General features: G+C 33.5%; 1 protein-coding gene and 1 pseudogene across 1 annotated transcript; both read right to left on the reverse strand.

Moving 5' to 3' along the window:
- Window positions 1-1,982: 1,982 nt before the first annotated feature.
- LOC108468109 (bifunctional 3-dehydroquinate dehydratase/shikimate dehydrogenase, chloroplastic-like) lies at window positions 1,983-6,454 on the reverse strand. Its single transcript, XM_017768966.2, has 11 exons — window positions 6,255-6,454; window positions 5,283-5,515; window positions 5,033-5,138; window positions 4,732-4,950; window positions 4,210-4,556; window positions 4,063-4,126; window positions 3,806-3,914; window positions 3,577-3,720; window positions 3,199-3,347; window positions 2,651-2,813; window positions 1,983-2,361 (listed from the first exon to the last, which is right to left on the reverse strand). The coding sequence occupies exons 1-11, from the start codon at window positions 6,273-6,275 to the stop codon at window positions 2,318-2,320; spliced, it is 1,599 nt and encodes a 532-aa protein (XP_017624455.1). The 5' UTR covers window positions 6,276-6,454; the 3' UTR covers window positions 1,983-2,317.
- A 2,198-nt stretch (window positions 6,455-8,652) lies between these two features.
- Window positions 8,653-14,101, reverse strand: LOC108468578 (sodium/hydrogen exchanger 2-like; annotated as a pseudogene).
- Window positions 14,102-16,486: the final 2,385 nt, after the last annotated feature.

Consider the following 16,486-nt stretch of genomic DNA (forward strand, 5'->3'; position numbering starts at 1 on the left):
AGGCACTATAAGTGTTGTACTGTTACTTCGACTTCGAGTCGATGAGGCACCTTATGTGTCGTACTGTTACTGTTACTTCGGTTTAATCCGATAAGGTACTAAGTACTCTACTACTACTGTTTACTTCGGCAAAGCGGATGAGGTACTAAGTGTCGTACTAGTGTATTGGTTGGATTCGGGTATCCGTCTAAGTCCGAGCTATGTTAATAGAGGTAAACTATTGCAGTAAATAACTGAATGACTGTATTATTGGACTGAATAACTGATTGTTATTGATTGTTTGATCTTGAATAACGATTATTATTGAATAACAATAAACAAATAATTGTTATTGAAAAATAATGATTGATCTTGAGTTTGAAATAAAATAGAGCCTTTGGATTGAAAGGTGAATATTTGAATAGTTATTGAATTTGAGTAGTGTTATATATGTATTTTATAATTATTTAAGTGTTGGTTTATAGAAATACCATAGAGTGCATACTCAGCGTACGGTTTGTTTTCGTGCGCAGGTTAGGTACAAAAGTGATTAACGACTTAGCATCCAAGCCGATCCTGAACTCAAATACGTGGTAATGTATTTTCTCTTTTGAAAATGGCATGTACCTAGGTTGTAATTTGTTGTTATTTTGATACATAAATATTAATGATAAATGATGGTAATGGTTGTTCCATACAATTACATGTCTTAAACATAGTCTATGTCATAGCTTTGGGCAATTTTGTTGAATAATAATTTAAATGAATCAATTAGACATTTTATGTTAGATTGTTATAAACATAAAAATGTTAGAACTTTCTATTATTAGTTTCTTATAATTAAAGATGTATAAATTCATGAATTGATTTGTTTTGATTGGTCTCGATTTGAATTTGCAGGGAATGTTAGATATTTATAAAGGGGTTATATTGAGTTCGCAAAAAAAAAAAAATTGGAGTACCCGAACAAGTCCCGATTCGATTCTAACGTGTGATTTGGACCTCGAGGGTCCATTATAGGGACTTTATAATTAAATCAAAATATGTATGTCATTTATTTTGAATTAAATTGAAAATTGTTCGATAGGTCCGGTAATGCTCCGTAACCCTGTTTCGGCAACGGTTTGGGGTTAGGAGGTGTTACTGATCAAATTTTGAGGGGTTGGTCAATGATTCATGTGGAGGAAAAATTAATGGTGGACCAATCATGAAGGCTAATAGAAAAGAGCTCCACTCTACCTTTGAGAAAGACCAGTCCAAGGAGGTGGACTTAGGAGAAAGTAAGGGAAGTGTGCCTTGGATCTCACTTGATTTCAATCCGGTTAATATTAATGCTACTACCTTACCAAAATCGAATCACACAACTGTGATCATTGAGGATGACAACATCTTAGTGGGTCATGCCTATCAAGTGAGCCACTCTATTGCTTCTTCTTCAACATGCATGCAATGAGGAGGGTTGATACGTTTATGCATGAGATAACCAATCGTGGGTTTAAAGTGTGGAATGTCCTGATAATGTTTCGTGATAATCCATTGTTGTTGTGTGTTACTAGAAACAGACTATTTGGAAGCGTTGCATCATGTCTAGGATACTCTAATGATACAACAACTGAATTCATGTCATGCCATTCGAGAGATGTTGCGTCGAGATTGAGATATTAGTATTAGGCATGTGCATCGAGAATGTGATAAGATGTTTACTTGGCAAAGGCTGCAAAAAGAATGGTTATTGACTTTTACTCTTGATCCCAACCTCTTGATTTTGCTTTGAATGTGCTGCATGAGGGGATTTATCTTTTCCTAGATTGATTGTTATATAATAGCTTTTACCTTACTTAACATAAAAAAGAAAACAATTTAATACTTGATTGTAGTGGTAAGATACATTTCACTTTTCAAGGGGAGACACATAATCGAATATTGAAGATAACATTATTGAAAAGGATAACCACGAACTTCGAACATGAACCATAAAACGGACATAAAAGATACCAAAAGTATTATAAAACATTACATGAGCTTAGCCTTAAACTCGAAATTTACTAATTGTTTTCCCTAACACGGGATTAAAATTAGACATTCAATCGGTTCAATAGATGGATTAAATACAAATGCATAAGTAATATCTTTGGAAGTTAATTTTCATGATACAATTACAAACTGAGACAAAAGAAGAAAATGCTTACATTTTCTCTCAAAATTAATGACCAAATATATTTATTAAATAAAAAAAAATTGTCAAAGAATAAGGGGTTGAGCTTGATCACATGAAAATCCCTTGACAAACTTCGGCTGAGCTGCAATAAGACTTTCACTCAGCAAATATTCCTTCTTTTTATGTAGTTCTTGCCAATACATCCCTAATGAGTTGCTTTGGTGCTGCAACAGATAAATTGAAAAAAAAAAAAAATCATTAGAAGAGGCAAATGGTATGTAGGATAGTGAATTCATGAATCCGATCAATCAGCTGATTCATCTTACCAGACAAACCAGTGATCATCTTGAGTTGTGATTAATGGAAAAATATTGTTAGAAGAACAAAGGATATGCATAGATTAGTACTAAAAAACAATAGGGATAGAGAATTCTCGAATCCGATCAATCATAGGGCATTGGGGGTATATATCAGATAATTCTCGAATCGGGTCAATATAGGGCATTGTCTTACCAGGCAAACCGGTGAACATCTCAAATTGTATAAATGCTTGGTTGATAAACATCTCTGTTCCAAACACAATAGTAGCACCAGATTGCTTTGCTTCTCTTAGGAGTCTGGTTAACTTTGGTGTGTAAACAGAATCGAACACCAATGAGTAGTGTTTCAAAGCTTCCTGCCATGGAAAAAAGTGACTTTGTCAAACTTGGCTATTTTTACCATAGATGTCGGAAAATATGCTTTTATGGATCTGAATTCCGAAGAGTCTGAACCGCGAAAGACTAAAATGGCTTTGATGCAAGTTATATCCTCTGACTACATGGAAAAACTTAGACTGTGTCCGATACTTGCACCAAAGTCTGAGTATCATAGGCAAATAATACCTCATATTAATTGAATATGGTATTGTTGATTCAGTGCATTTCAGTTTCAGCCTAATCTATACATTGGAGGACATTATTACTACGTAATGGATATGCTTCAATCCCGGTGAACCAGTTTATCCATTTGTGAGGCATTTGTAAGAACTGTGTTTGGGAACAAAAATTAAAGAGGCAAACCTTGGACACTGGTGTCTCCTCAATTCTTGGTTCCATTCCAACAGGTGTCGTGTTAACGAGGATCATCCCTTCTTCAGGACAGAAATCATTTAACTCAGCAAGAGTAAGTGCTTGTCCTCGGACTTTGCTAGCGAGTTCTTTAGCTTTGTCTGGAATTCAGAAGAAAACACGATCATCCTTAGTAGTCAATGAGAAACAAATCACTAATGCCACTGAATTAAAAATGACAAAACCGGATTGAGATACACATATGACACTTACACCCGAATCTGAGAATATGTCATAGAACATAATGATATATCAGTGTTGAAGATTCTTACCATATAAAAAAGCCATCATATCATGAAATGAATGATATACCTATTTTGAGACCCTTACCATATGTGCGATTCGCAACAACAATTCGAGCTCCTTTTTTATATGCTCCATAAGCCAGCGCTTTTCCAGCACCACCGGCTCCAATTACGACAAATGTTTTACCAGCAAATGGAGAACCGGATGCAAGGGTTGCACCATTTGATACTGCAAAGAAGGGGGAAAAGAAGTGCGGGTTAAATCATTGTGTTCGGAAAGGATGGAAGAAACCGAATATTGTAAATGCATTAACCTCTTAGTTCCTCTTCAATAGCTGCAATGCCACCAAGGTAGTCGATGTTATAACCAATCAGTTTTCCTTCAGTTGATCTTTTGATCATACAACTAATCGCTCCTATTGCCTGTAAGGAATTTGATGAATAAAAAAAAAATAGTCAAATGTACTATTCTGACACAATATGCAACACCTTGCTCAACATGTTAAGATGAAACTTGATGACACGAGGAACATAATACGTAACAACCTGAATCCAAACAAGGACAAAGTACCTTGGCAATGGGATCAACCTCATCACAGCATTTAAGTCCAGCCTCCTTGTGAGGAATGGTATAACTGCATTTCGGAAGGAAAAACTATTTTTTAAGAAAAAAATGATACTATACTTACAGTAGACGCTTAAGCAGATTTTTCTTTACCTGTATCCAGCAAAATCGGGGGCTGAATAAGTGGTGATAAAAGTTGAGACATCGTCAACCAATAGAGGTAGATATATTCCATTAAAACTAGAGGATTTAAATGATGCATTGTAGAGGTGAGGACTTTTGCTGTGACTGATAGGATTTCCGATAATACCATAGACTTTGGTATCAGGTCCTATAAGCCTCATATTGTATAAATCTAATAATTCCTTCACAGTTGGTTGCCCGGGGGCCGATGCTAGTCCTGCCTCGAGTGAACCAAAAGTGAGAAATCCCCCAAATTTAGCAGCAAGGATCCTCGACATCAAACCCCTCTCTCCCATAACGAGTCCTATCATTGGAACCTACAGATTCAGCTGACATTGTCATTCACAACGTAGGAAAGATTGTAAGAACACAAATTCTTAGGAGTAATAATGAAAAACGATATGTTCAAAATGAGAAACAGTTCCGGTTGTTCCGTAAAACAGGAAGCATCATTAAAGTAATTGCAAACGGGAGCTCTGGTAGATTACTTACTTGGGAGTGTACAAGTACTTGAAATATTCTAGCATTGTCTATGATGTCTACGGCAGTTGTTGCGATCTTCACTATGTCAGCTCCGGTAGCCTGTATCCTCGCAACAAGGTCACTTAATTCCTCGACCGATGGAGTTCTTTCATAGTTGTGTGAAGAAACTATAATCCTGACTTTTTCAGGCCTCTCCCCTGGAAGTGAATTGAAGAAGTCATGAGCAACCTTCAAAGAGTCAAAATGGAATTTTATTAACATGTTCCTGGAACTAAAAAAAAAAATATATTTCAAAGCAATTGTGACCAACCTTGAGTTCTATATCAATGTAATCGGCTCCCAATTCCATGGCCAGACGTAATGCTTCTCGCCGCTTGCTTTCATCACCATCATATTGACCACCTTCCCATCTTGGTCTAAAATGTATTATCCATAAGACGGGTTGTTAATACGGGAAGATATTTCTCCAACAACCGGATCATATACAGAGCAATTTCTCTGAATATCATAGATAACAGATGCAACCATTTTTATTTCCTCCAAAGGTTATAAATCATTACCTGTAGGTGACAAGAGTTGGCAATGGAGCTTGTTTGATCAAGATAGCAAGATCTTGTCTAGGAACAAAGTTCTTCAAGAAATCCACCCGAAGCTCAACAAGATCGCCACCAAAGTCCTTTGCCTTTTGCATCTGAACCAGCATTTGATCAACTGATTCTGCCATTATTGGCACACAAATTAACATCGAATTCCTTCGAGTTTCATTGCCGATTTGGAAATCTGTGATTGGCAACTAAAAGAACACCAAAAAGCGGTCACCATAGCCAATGGAATCAGTTAGATTCTTGTACAAATTAACCGAGCTCAGATCAAATACTAGAAACTGAACAAAAAGAAATCATTTTGAAGCTTGCATATATATATATATATATGTCTAGGAATAAGAAATATGAATAAAAAAACAAGAATGAAATGCTTTATCTAGCATCTAAGGAAACTAAACCCAGTAATCCAAAATGAAATCAAGCAAAAGGCATATCAAAATCAAAAGGAAAAAAACACTAAAGCCAATCAAGCTATTTTCATCAAACTAGCATCCACTGATCTAACAATGAGCAGCAAATAAAAAGTAGTTAAAGTTTATATCTTCAATCCAATGCAGTTTCAAATCACTCAAAACCAATCAAAAGAAAACATTAAAAAACAATTTATAACACAAATCAAAGCATCAAGGGTACTTCTCCTTCATTCCCCAAAAAAATGGGAAACAAATTACAACTTTTGAAGTCAACTGAAAAAAGAAAAAGCAAGAAGCTTTGAAACATTAGACCAATATACAAGAACAACCCAGAACTTAAAATCTTATTCTGTTTCAGTTCTCTTCATTGTTTTGACTTTTTTTCTCAACAACCAAACAGATGATCATCAACGAAGACAAAAGATCAGTCCAAAAAACAAAACAAAACATTGTTTGGTCTTTTTAACCTTAACATTGTAATGACAACAATAAAACAGAAAGAAGAATGAATTACCTGAAAGCTTTCGAGAGCCATTTGCTTTGGGATTTTGAGGAGACAAAGGCGAAAGAAAGCAAATAAGTTAACTAGCTTTCTTTGTTTTTGGTTGTTTGCAGTCGGGGTTTGGTGGAGTAGGGGAGCTTAGAAGTTCGGTACCCAGCTTGGTGTTGCGCTTTCCAAATTTTTTATTATCTAATATTGAATTTAGAATTTTTTTATTCAACTTTTGATTGAATAAAATAAAAGGTTTTTCTAAATTGGGAGCCATTAATGATTGCCTAATTATAATTTAGGTAAATAATTCACCAAAATAAAGTTTTAAGTATCTTATTACAAAAAATATAGTTTGAAGGCTTGTTAATTGAATTAAGGTTTTTTAATTTTGATTTAAATTTGTATAATTATAAATTGATTAATATTAGGTACATTAATAATATGTTTATTTTAACGTGGAATTTAAAATTGTCATTTATCATTTAAATATATCTTATTGGATATTTGTCATCACTCTAATATAGAGGTGTTCAAATTTTGGTTAAAAGCGAATTAATCGATCGAATTGATCTAATTTGATTAATCGGTCGGTTAATGATTTTTTAGAAGTTAAGTTATTGGTTAATTCGGTTCGAAATCGGATAATTAATCAAATTGACCGAATTTAATAATTAAAAATATGAATTATATGTAGTTTTCATTCAGTTAAATGAACATTATCAATTTATTTTTTTATATGTTTTATACTTGTTTTAACAAAAAAAAAACATATGAATTTCGGTTAACTAGCTGGATTAATCGAAATATTTTAGTTCAGGTAATTTTTTTTTTTGAAAATAAATTCAGTTCGGCTAACGGTTAAAGGGTTAAAAGGTTTGATTAATTAGATTAATACTAATTCAGTTCAATTAACCGTTTGAACACCCTATCCTAACCTTTAATGTAGAGCCTAAAATTTCACCTGTAATTATAAAATATTTTCATATATTTTATAATTTTTAAAGAAATTGAGCTAATTGAATTTTAGTCTATTATTATTGTAACATTTAAGTGGAAGATGTGAGTTTAAATTCATATAAAACTCTCCAATTTAAGAATTAAGAGTTTACAGGTAAAAATATATAAATAAAATTTCTAGTTAAATCATATTTAAAATTTTTACAAAAATTTATTTAATATATTATTCGTTTAATTCTTTTTTATTTTGCATGATTTAAGGGTGGCATCTATTTTTAGGATGTAATAAAAATTAAAAATATTTAAAAATAAAACACATGATATAATTTAAACGGTTAAAATTTTAATAACCTTTATATATATATCACACAACCGTATCAGTATAAACTATATTTGAGTTTTGATTAAAATTTTTATATTTGCAGAGAAAATAAGATATATAATAAATATTTAATTTTATTTTGTAAAAATATTTTTATAATTAATTAATGTATAAAATAACCTCAATAAAATACTAAATATTAATTTTTTATTATAAAGTAAGTTTATTAACTAGTTGTATTTATTTATTAGCTAAGCTTTTGGCGTTAGGTAAAGGCTGCATTGTACTTTATTGGTCCAGTGATATGGTAGGTGTAGTGTATTGAGAGTAGTGTCTACAAAATTGAGTTTACCAAATTATCCTGCTTTGGGTATTTTAATTTTGGACTTTAATTGTTTGCTAACATTTTTATCCGAAAATTTAATTTATTGTTTACAATAAATTAAATTATATTGAAATGTTTTATAATTAAATTTAAACAAATAACAAAGCTTTTTAACAAAATTTTCGTTTTAGATAAATCAAAACATTTAAATATGTCTATTATCCTATAAATTTAGGTTATTATTATTTTGGGTTAAATTGTGAAAGCCAAAGTCAAGTATTTATATATTAATAAGTAGTTGGGTATAATGATTAAATACATTGTACTTTTAAGAGAAGATTTAAATTTAAATTTTAGAAACAATATTATTAAAATAAACGATCATAGATCTTAAACATAAATAGTAAAATGGATTGTGGATCCCATCTGCCCGATGTGCAACACAGGCAAAGAGAATGTAAAGCTGCATGCAAGTAGCAGATCAGAACCTGTATGCTGAATGGAAGAAACATCAAGATCTAATAATAGAAACAAAATTTGGTGTGATGTTATTAAGATGGGCTTAAATTTTTTGGAATTTTTCTAGTTAAATTGAATTTTACTTTTTTAAATTAAAGTGATTTATCTCAATAATAAATAAATTAAAGATAAATTACAATACAAAACCCAATATTATTCAATCTACATTTTATAACTTTGATATCTTAAAAGTCATTCAAATAAACTTAAACAAATATTTCATATATTTAGTAAATATAATAAACGAATTCTAATATATGTAAACTGTAAACTAATAAGGTTTGAATTTGTATATTTCAAAAATTGCAAACGTCCGATTCGCTACTTTCCTTATGTAGTAGATTATGTTCGCTCCTTTCAGTCGGGGAACCGGGAACAAAAGGCACGAAACCCCTGCCACCAAACACCGGGAGCATGAAGGCATTATCAAACTTACGCCAATAACGATGAACGGTGTGCGTCGGAGTTGCAAGAAGTTCACGAATACTACTTGGCCGATGAGCTGCACCGAGATTATCATCAAAAGAATTATCCGCACTTCCGAGAAACGGGATTGTACTGGATTTTGGAGTTGATGCTTCTGAAAGCATGCTAGTCGTTATTTTGGGATGAGGCAACAAGACCCTTATTAGAGGTTTAGTCATTATGCCAAAAACCTATAGCAGAAACAACACAAAAAATAGTTAGTGTGACATCTCCAAAAATAAGGATTTTAGGCTGTTGATCTAGACCCGTTTCTGGATACAATAGTAATTCATCCTGTTTGACAAAGTCGGTCCAAATTAATATATTAATAGTGATATAATTTTTTTTAAAAAATATTTTTTTATTTGTAGATTAAATTTGAATCCAATTGATATTATTATTGTTACAATAATAGAGGATAAAAATTTAAACACATTCTTTAATCTAAAATTTTGAAAAAAAATTTTAAGTAGTAATAAAATTATATAAAAAACAATTGAACCAGCTTTTTTTGTTTGAGTGGGGTTTAAAGTAGATAAAAGCAATAGATATCTTACCACAGTGCTGAATAAAACAACGGTTATAGTGCTTGTAATCATAACTGCATTCTTTCGCAGTTCAGTTTGCCCTGACCTTGAGAACTGCATTCATAACATTAATTAAAAGTCTATCAAATCATTTCATACTTTGAATTACTCTCATTCTATCATCTATGACATGGATTAGAGTTAAATATTGATTGGATGTGAGCAACATGTCTTACATGGATATGTTTATATTTTTAAAATTTTTTTGTATATATTTAGAGAATCATATTAGATTATTATATTAATATTTAAATATGAATTAAATGTATGTGCATTAAAAATACGAAAAGTTCGAATCTATCATTACTATTTGAATTATTTTCGAAAACCATCAAGTTTCTATTGAGATTCTTCATTCTAATTCAACTAACTTTAATGCTAGTTTACTCTTACTTTCTCTTTCTTCTCATTTTATTATATATGACCTGAATTTTTACTTAATATAAAATATAAGTATATGTTTAATACGAGAATATAATTATCTAATATTTTCTCTTGAAATATTTGGATGATCATAACACATCCTATACTAATGTCCGAATATATTTTGATACAATTACTTTATACTATTTTTGCCAACTTTAATACTACTTTCCATGAGTAATAGTAATAATACCGATAATAACGTTGTGGTCTCAAGAGACATAAGGAGTATCGAGACTCTATTACCTGTTTATATGCAAGAGCCATAGATACGGCACCTCTCATGAGACCCGCCCACCATATTATTATCTAAACAAAGAAATGCGAAGAAATAGTAATGTCAAATAACAATATTAATTGATTTGGAATAATAAATAAATAAAAAAGTTTAATGCCAAGAGCACATACTTGTTCCCTAAAGCTTATATTTTCACTAGGTGATTTATTTGACAAGTTTGCTAAATATGATAGGGGAAACACGAAAGCTGCTCTTCCGGCCATAACCAGAGCAAGTAGTATAGAACTAACCATAAGTGACGTTCTAGGCCTGTAAAAAAAGATAATGTGAGTATCCAATACGGATATGTTCAGTTTTTTGAAGTTCTTATTATTTTTTATTATTTTAAAGCTCCTTGGAGGGTCATATACTTAGGTCCGAATATGTATTGGAAAGAGTGTCAGACATCAATAGTTCGAGAAAAAGAAGAGTTCATGTAGCTTAGATTTTATACAATGCACGTTAGAAAAAGGAAATGCAAAAGAAGTTGTACTTCCTAGAGTCGAATAGAACATACCGATCATTTACTCTCCATGTCGAAATGTCCAAGGCATCCATGCCGACATAAAGAAAGATAAAAGTCTCAGCAACGAATGACAAGGTAGCAAAAGTATGCCTGTGTTTAAACAAAAAGAACTGAATCAATTGTGGCATATGCACAAAGCGTAAACATTTGTTTGAGGCATTTTTTTCCTTCCAGATATCATGACTTTTATTGCCCTAAGATAACATAACGTAGACTATGTTAACGGATTTGGATATCAGTGTCAATTTAGGTATGTGTCTGAAGTTGGATATTAAATGTTTTTAAAATTTTTCATATATTTGGAGGATTTTTGGAGAGTCATTTCCGCAAACAAATATCTAGATATGCATCAGACCTGAATACTAAAAATGAAGAGTAAAATGACATAGATGGAGAAAGCATACTTTGTAGTTACTCTTGAACTCTCAGTAACATTATGCCATGTATAATGTGACATCACAATCCCACAAAAGAATACTGTGAGAATGCCGCTCAAATAAAACAGCTGCAGGGGAGGCAACATTAAAGTTACTTAAAAACCACATTAGTCATCAAATTCAGTAGTTCATATGGAAAGGACTGGCTGCAAGGAACTGTCATGTTTCACTAAGAAGAGTCTTACTTCAGCCAAAATATATGAAAGGTATGCCATAAGCATCATAAGAGCGAATTCTCGATCTGTTGAATGCCTGAATCATGTTAAAACCAAGTACATTGAATACTTAGTTCAAGACTTCAAGGACATTGTACCATCAACATTGTACTGTGATAACCAAAAAGAAAGAAATAACATCCAAATGAAGTTCTATGCCAACTAAATACTTTTGTGTATAAGACATGATATAAAAAATATAGAACATGAATGAATATACAAACATATCAAAATTTAAATAAAATAAGTTATTTGTGTATCAAAATATAGAAACATATATTTTTAATGAGAAAAAAAAAGCAAGAACATGACATATATTCGGATTAGTGAATTGACATAAAAACCTTTCTAGCATAAAAAACATACCTGCCAAAGTACAACGTTTTGATGATGTAAGCACTTGCAAGCCCAACCTGTAAGGCGAAGAAAAATATCACACCTCGGGGGAAGTTCAGTGCTTACAGAATGAGTTTAGATAAGAAAAGACTTACAAACACTCCCAGCATTGTGCTTGCTGAAAACAAATAGAAAAATTTGCCAATAGACTTCAGAGCAATTCTAAAATTGATGTCAGAGAGGTCAAAACTCTGGATTGCATTGAAAAGCACTACTGAGGTTGCATCATTTACAACACCCTCTCCAAAAACCAGACTGTATAGTAATGGAGTCTCATCTTGATGAAGCACCTACACCACAAGAAAACAACTCCACTTTAGTATGCTTGATATACTAGTCGATTTTGCTTTGACTCTGGTGTGAGTGTCGGTTATGGGTATATTCAGTTTTTTCCTCAGTTTTCCATGTATGTAAAAGGTCATCTCGCCATTTTCTATTTTACTCTGACGGTTCATCTCGCCATACTCATATAAAGTATTACATATTTATTATAAATTTTGACACCTTAGTATTTTGACAAGTTCGTGTTTTTGTTTTTTTTGTCGTACTGTGTTCTATGTAATGTTTTAGTTATTCTTTTGTTTTTTCTACTTACGTTCGTGTCATGTCCTAATTTGCAAGATCTACTTTCAAATTTGAAAGGCTACTACTAATTTACTTTGTGAATACCTGTAGTGTGCAAACAGAATCTGTTGCAGGAAAGATTGCTCCAATTGCTGAGGATTGTAGGGAACAATATAGTAAGGCAATCAAAAATGAAGAAAGCAAATTTGAAAACTAATTGAGCTATAAGGGCAGATACCTAGAAAATCTCCAATATCCAAGGAGCCAATGTCCATTTCCTTAAACATGTAAGTAGCACCTGTTTGAAGCATCAAACTTTCATTCACATCCAACCACTACTAGGATTTTAATTAACAAATTAAGCCACACTGTAATATTACCAACTATGTTCCTTCATTATTTTTGAAGTATTTGTGTCTGAAACTTATGTTTGACATATATTCAAACATTATTATGGGGATATGACCCACTAAAGACCCTCCAAATACAGAACAACTTGAAAAGGTTAAACATTCTCGTGCTGTATACAAATCCGTATCCGCACTCACACCCAAGTCCGAATAACATAGGCCATCATTCTCTACAAGCGAAAACAAGAGAGAAAAGGAAAAAAAAGATTGTATCTGCACTACTGTAAACTGCACCTGTAAAGTTCTTAAAAATACCTAAAGATATAACTGTACAGGATATTAATGTACCAATAGCCCCAAACATCATGATGGTGATGAAGTTACGAAAAAATTGCTTCTTTTTCACCTTGAACCTGGTAGATAAAGCAAAGATTAGAAGGGCTTTAGACGATAAATAATGAACGAAATGAAGTCTTTACTTCATAATTTTAATTAGATAAACCCCCAAGATCATAGCACACTTTTATTCCTCTATTTATAATATTGAAAAAATAGGGAATTTATTGTCAAGTTCAAGCCAGAATATAGAATAAGCAGCAGCAAGCATGCGAAACAATTCTTAATTGTTGGTACCAAATATAAGGCAGCAGATTCGGTGGCACATGCTGCAGTAAAAGCTCGGTCTCATCATGTTAATAAAAAATGGCTCGGTGGTATGTTAACAAATTGACCCACTATTGACATGAGGCTTTATAAATCAAACAAAATAAAGTTTATACATTTAACTAGTGTTGCATGTACATCTATTTTAGTTTCTACAAGCTAAACAACTTCCATATTCTTTGTCTAGAGAAATGGAAATGAAAGAAAGAACGAACTCACCCAGCATTGAATATATAATTGGGGGAAGAAGATAAATAAAGAAGAGATCTTCACTGAAGACTAAAAGACGTGAGCTTTTCCCCCCCCTTCTCCACAAAATAATAACCCCAGTACAAAGGCCCTGCACATAACATCAATTAAATCAAATGTACTAAACGAGTAAAACACAGTCTAGTCAGAGTTGGATGGGACTATGCGTTTGACATGACAATGTTGAATTGTTTTTCTTTTTTTTTTTTCTTATCTTCGAAGAATCCTTGCAGGATCATATCCCGTATCAATGTTCGAATATGTTTTGAAAACAAATGTTGAACATGAAAATAGATTAAAGCATATAATCCAAGCAAACAAAACTTAGCTGAATTATTCACAAACAAATAAATCTATGCCAATAAATGTCAAGAGAGAAACTCACAATCACAAGGGCTGTAATTGATTCATTCATCCATCGATTCTCCTCCAAAAGATGACCGATCACGATACAAGCGCAAAGAAGAGCGACGAATAGGTTCAAAGAGACTACAGAGGCATGATCTGAAGTAAATAGTGTTTGCAACTTAGAAAATACAACAGCTAACGGTGATGCCACCATATTGATCTCTTTTTTGTATCAAAATATACTTTACAACAAGTTGATTTTTAATGTGTTATGATATATGTAAATAATAAAGAGTTAAGTAGTATTAGTTAAGGGTTAGTTAGTTTGTTATAACAGTTAGTATTAGTTAAGGGTTAGTTAAGAGTTACTCCACTGTATTAAATAGACTACTGATTGATTGTTCTCGTATGGTAATACATATGCAATTCATTCTATCTTCAAGCTGAGTATCTTGACATGGTATCAAGAGCCCGAGTTCTTTTGGCTTAATTTTTTTTTTCTTCTTTCATTCATCGTGTTCATGGAAGCAGAGGGTGTTCCTACTATTGATACACCTCGACGGTCTACAAATGGTGGTACAGCAGTTCACTCGCATGAGTCCGGTACTCTTGCTCTATCGTCATGCATGAGATTTCTCCAAGCATGATACTATCAAGCTCATTGAAACTAATTTTCTTCTTTGGAAACATCGGTTGTTATTCATTCTTGAAGGTTATGGACTTGAAGGGTTTGTGTTAGGTACGGTTCCTACTCCTTCTCCTTTTATATCAGGCGATGATGCTCAACTTGTTGAAAATCCAACTTTTTGGTTCATAAGAAACAAGATAAGTTCTTGGCTTCTTGGTGTTGTCCACGATCACGGATGATATTTTAGTTCATCGACTACAACTAAAACGAGTCTTGATATTTGGACAACTATTAATAGGCGGTTTGGTGCCAAATCTAGTATTAAAATCTCGGTATGCGTCATAACCTATACTCGATCAAGAAGTCTAATCTTTCTATCAAAGATTATCTGTCTAAGGTTAAAAGCCTCGGTGATAGTTTAATCTTCTTTGGAAGTCTTGTCACCGAACAAGAGCAAGTGAGTATAATCTTGGTGGTCTTCCCATTGAATTTGAGTCTATTCGGGTTCTTGCTCTCGCTACACCTATGACTCTTGAGTTGGTTCTTGAAATGCTTTTGGATTGTGAAGCACGTCAACTAGCAATGTTAATCGATATTCCTTTGCAAGTTAATCTGGTGTCCCGCAAGGTAATCGAGATTCTATGAAAGGAGGGTTTGGCACCAATCGTGGCTCTCATCAAGGTTCGAGAGTCTTTGGGCGTGGATGGTCCCGTGGTCGCACCGTGGTTACGGTCGAGGTGGTCACAGTCAAAACCACAATGTCAGTTGTGTGGTAAAATCGGACATATGGTGCAAACATGTTATCATAGGTTTGATGAGACTTTTTCTAGTCTTGGCTCGAATTTATCACCGTCAGTCAACTATCATCATCTTGATGAGAATCCCTCAGCTCATTGTTCTGTGTCTCCATGTTGTGGACATTTTTCACAGTCTTCCTCTTGCTCTTCATCGGTTGTTCGACCATTACAAAGCGCTTTACCGACACAAAGACTTGGTACCACGATTCGGTGCAACAAACCATGTCACTCCAACTATGACCAACCTTACTGATGTCTCTCCCTACATAGGTACAGGTCAAGTGTCTATGGGCAATGGTGAGTCAGTTTCTATTAATAACGTAGGCTCTTCCAATATTCTGGCTGGTTCTCGGTTGTTGCGTCTAAGGGATGTCTTACATGTGCCTACAGTGTGTAAAAATTTGATCTCTGTAGGGCAATTTGCCAAGGACAATAATGTTTATTTCGAGTTTCATCCTGTTTTGTGTTTTGTAAAGGACATTCAGACAAGGAAGACTCTTCTAGTGGGCCGCATACATGATGGCTTGTACCAGTTTAATCTGTCTCGAGCTGGTTCGTGTGAGGTTGGTTCTCCGTTGCTGTATAATGTTCAAACTCATTCCTCTCTCGATCTTTGGCATAGTCGACTTGGACACCCCTGCTCCAATGTACTTACTCGTGTCTTACGGTCGTGTAATATTCCCTGCAAGAATAATGGTCTGCCTCTTAGGTGTACACCTTGTAAAATAGGCAAATCTCATAAGCTGCCTTTTACTTCTTCAAAAACAGTGTACTCAAATCCATTTGAATTAGTAACATCAGATGTTTGGGGACCATCTCATGTGTTGTCCAGTGGATATTCTTATTATGTCTCCTTTGTTGATATTTACAGTAGATATACATGGTTGTATTTCATAAAGACCAAGTCAGAGGTTCCCCGTTGTTTTTCTCATTTCTACAAGATGATTCAAGTGCAATTTGGCCAGTCAATCAAAATGTTGCAGACCGATGGGGGAGGTGAATTTCGTGCTCTCTCAACTGAACTTGCTCGGCTTGGTGTTCAACATCGAGTCACATGCCCCTACACTTCAGAACAAAATGGGGTCGTTGGCTTGACACCGTCATATAGTTGAAATGGGTTTGACATTGTTGGCTACAGCTTCTATGCCCTTGGAATATTGGTCTGATGCCTTCTCTCATGCAGTTCATTTAATCAACCGACTTCC

The sequence above is a fragment of the Gossypium arboreum genome, chromosome 8 (genome assembly GCF_025698485.1).
Source record: "Gossypium arboreum isolate Shixiya-1 chromosome 8, ASM2569848v2, whole genome shotgun sequence".
Lineage (NCBI taxonomy): Eukaryota > Viridiplantae > Streptophyta > Magnoliopsida > Malvales > Malvaceae > Gossypium > Gossypium arboreum.

What these genes read in the sequence shown, in the direction of transcription:
- LOC108468109 (XM_017768966.2), bottom strand. Translation starts at nt 6,275, where the DNA reads ATGGCTCTCGAAAGCTTTCAG. An exon ending in AGGTTGATCCCATTGCCAAG is followed by an intron (nt 3,915 to 4,062) that starts GTACTTTGTCCT and finishes AATTCCTTACAG; the next exon opens with GCAATAGGAGCGATTAGTTG. An exon ending in AGGAGACACCAGTGTCCAAG is followed by an intron (nt 2,814 to 3,198) that starts GTTTGCCTCTTT and finishes TTTCCATGGCAG; the next exon opens with GAAGCTTTGAAACACTACTC.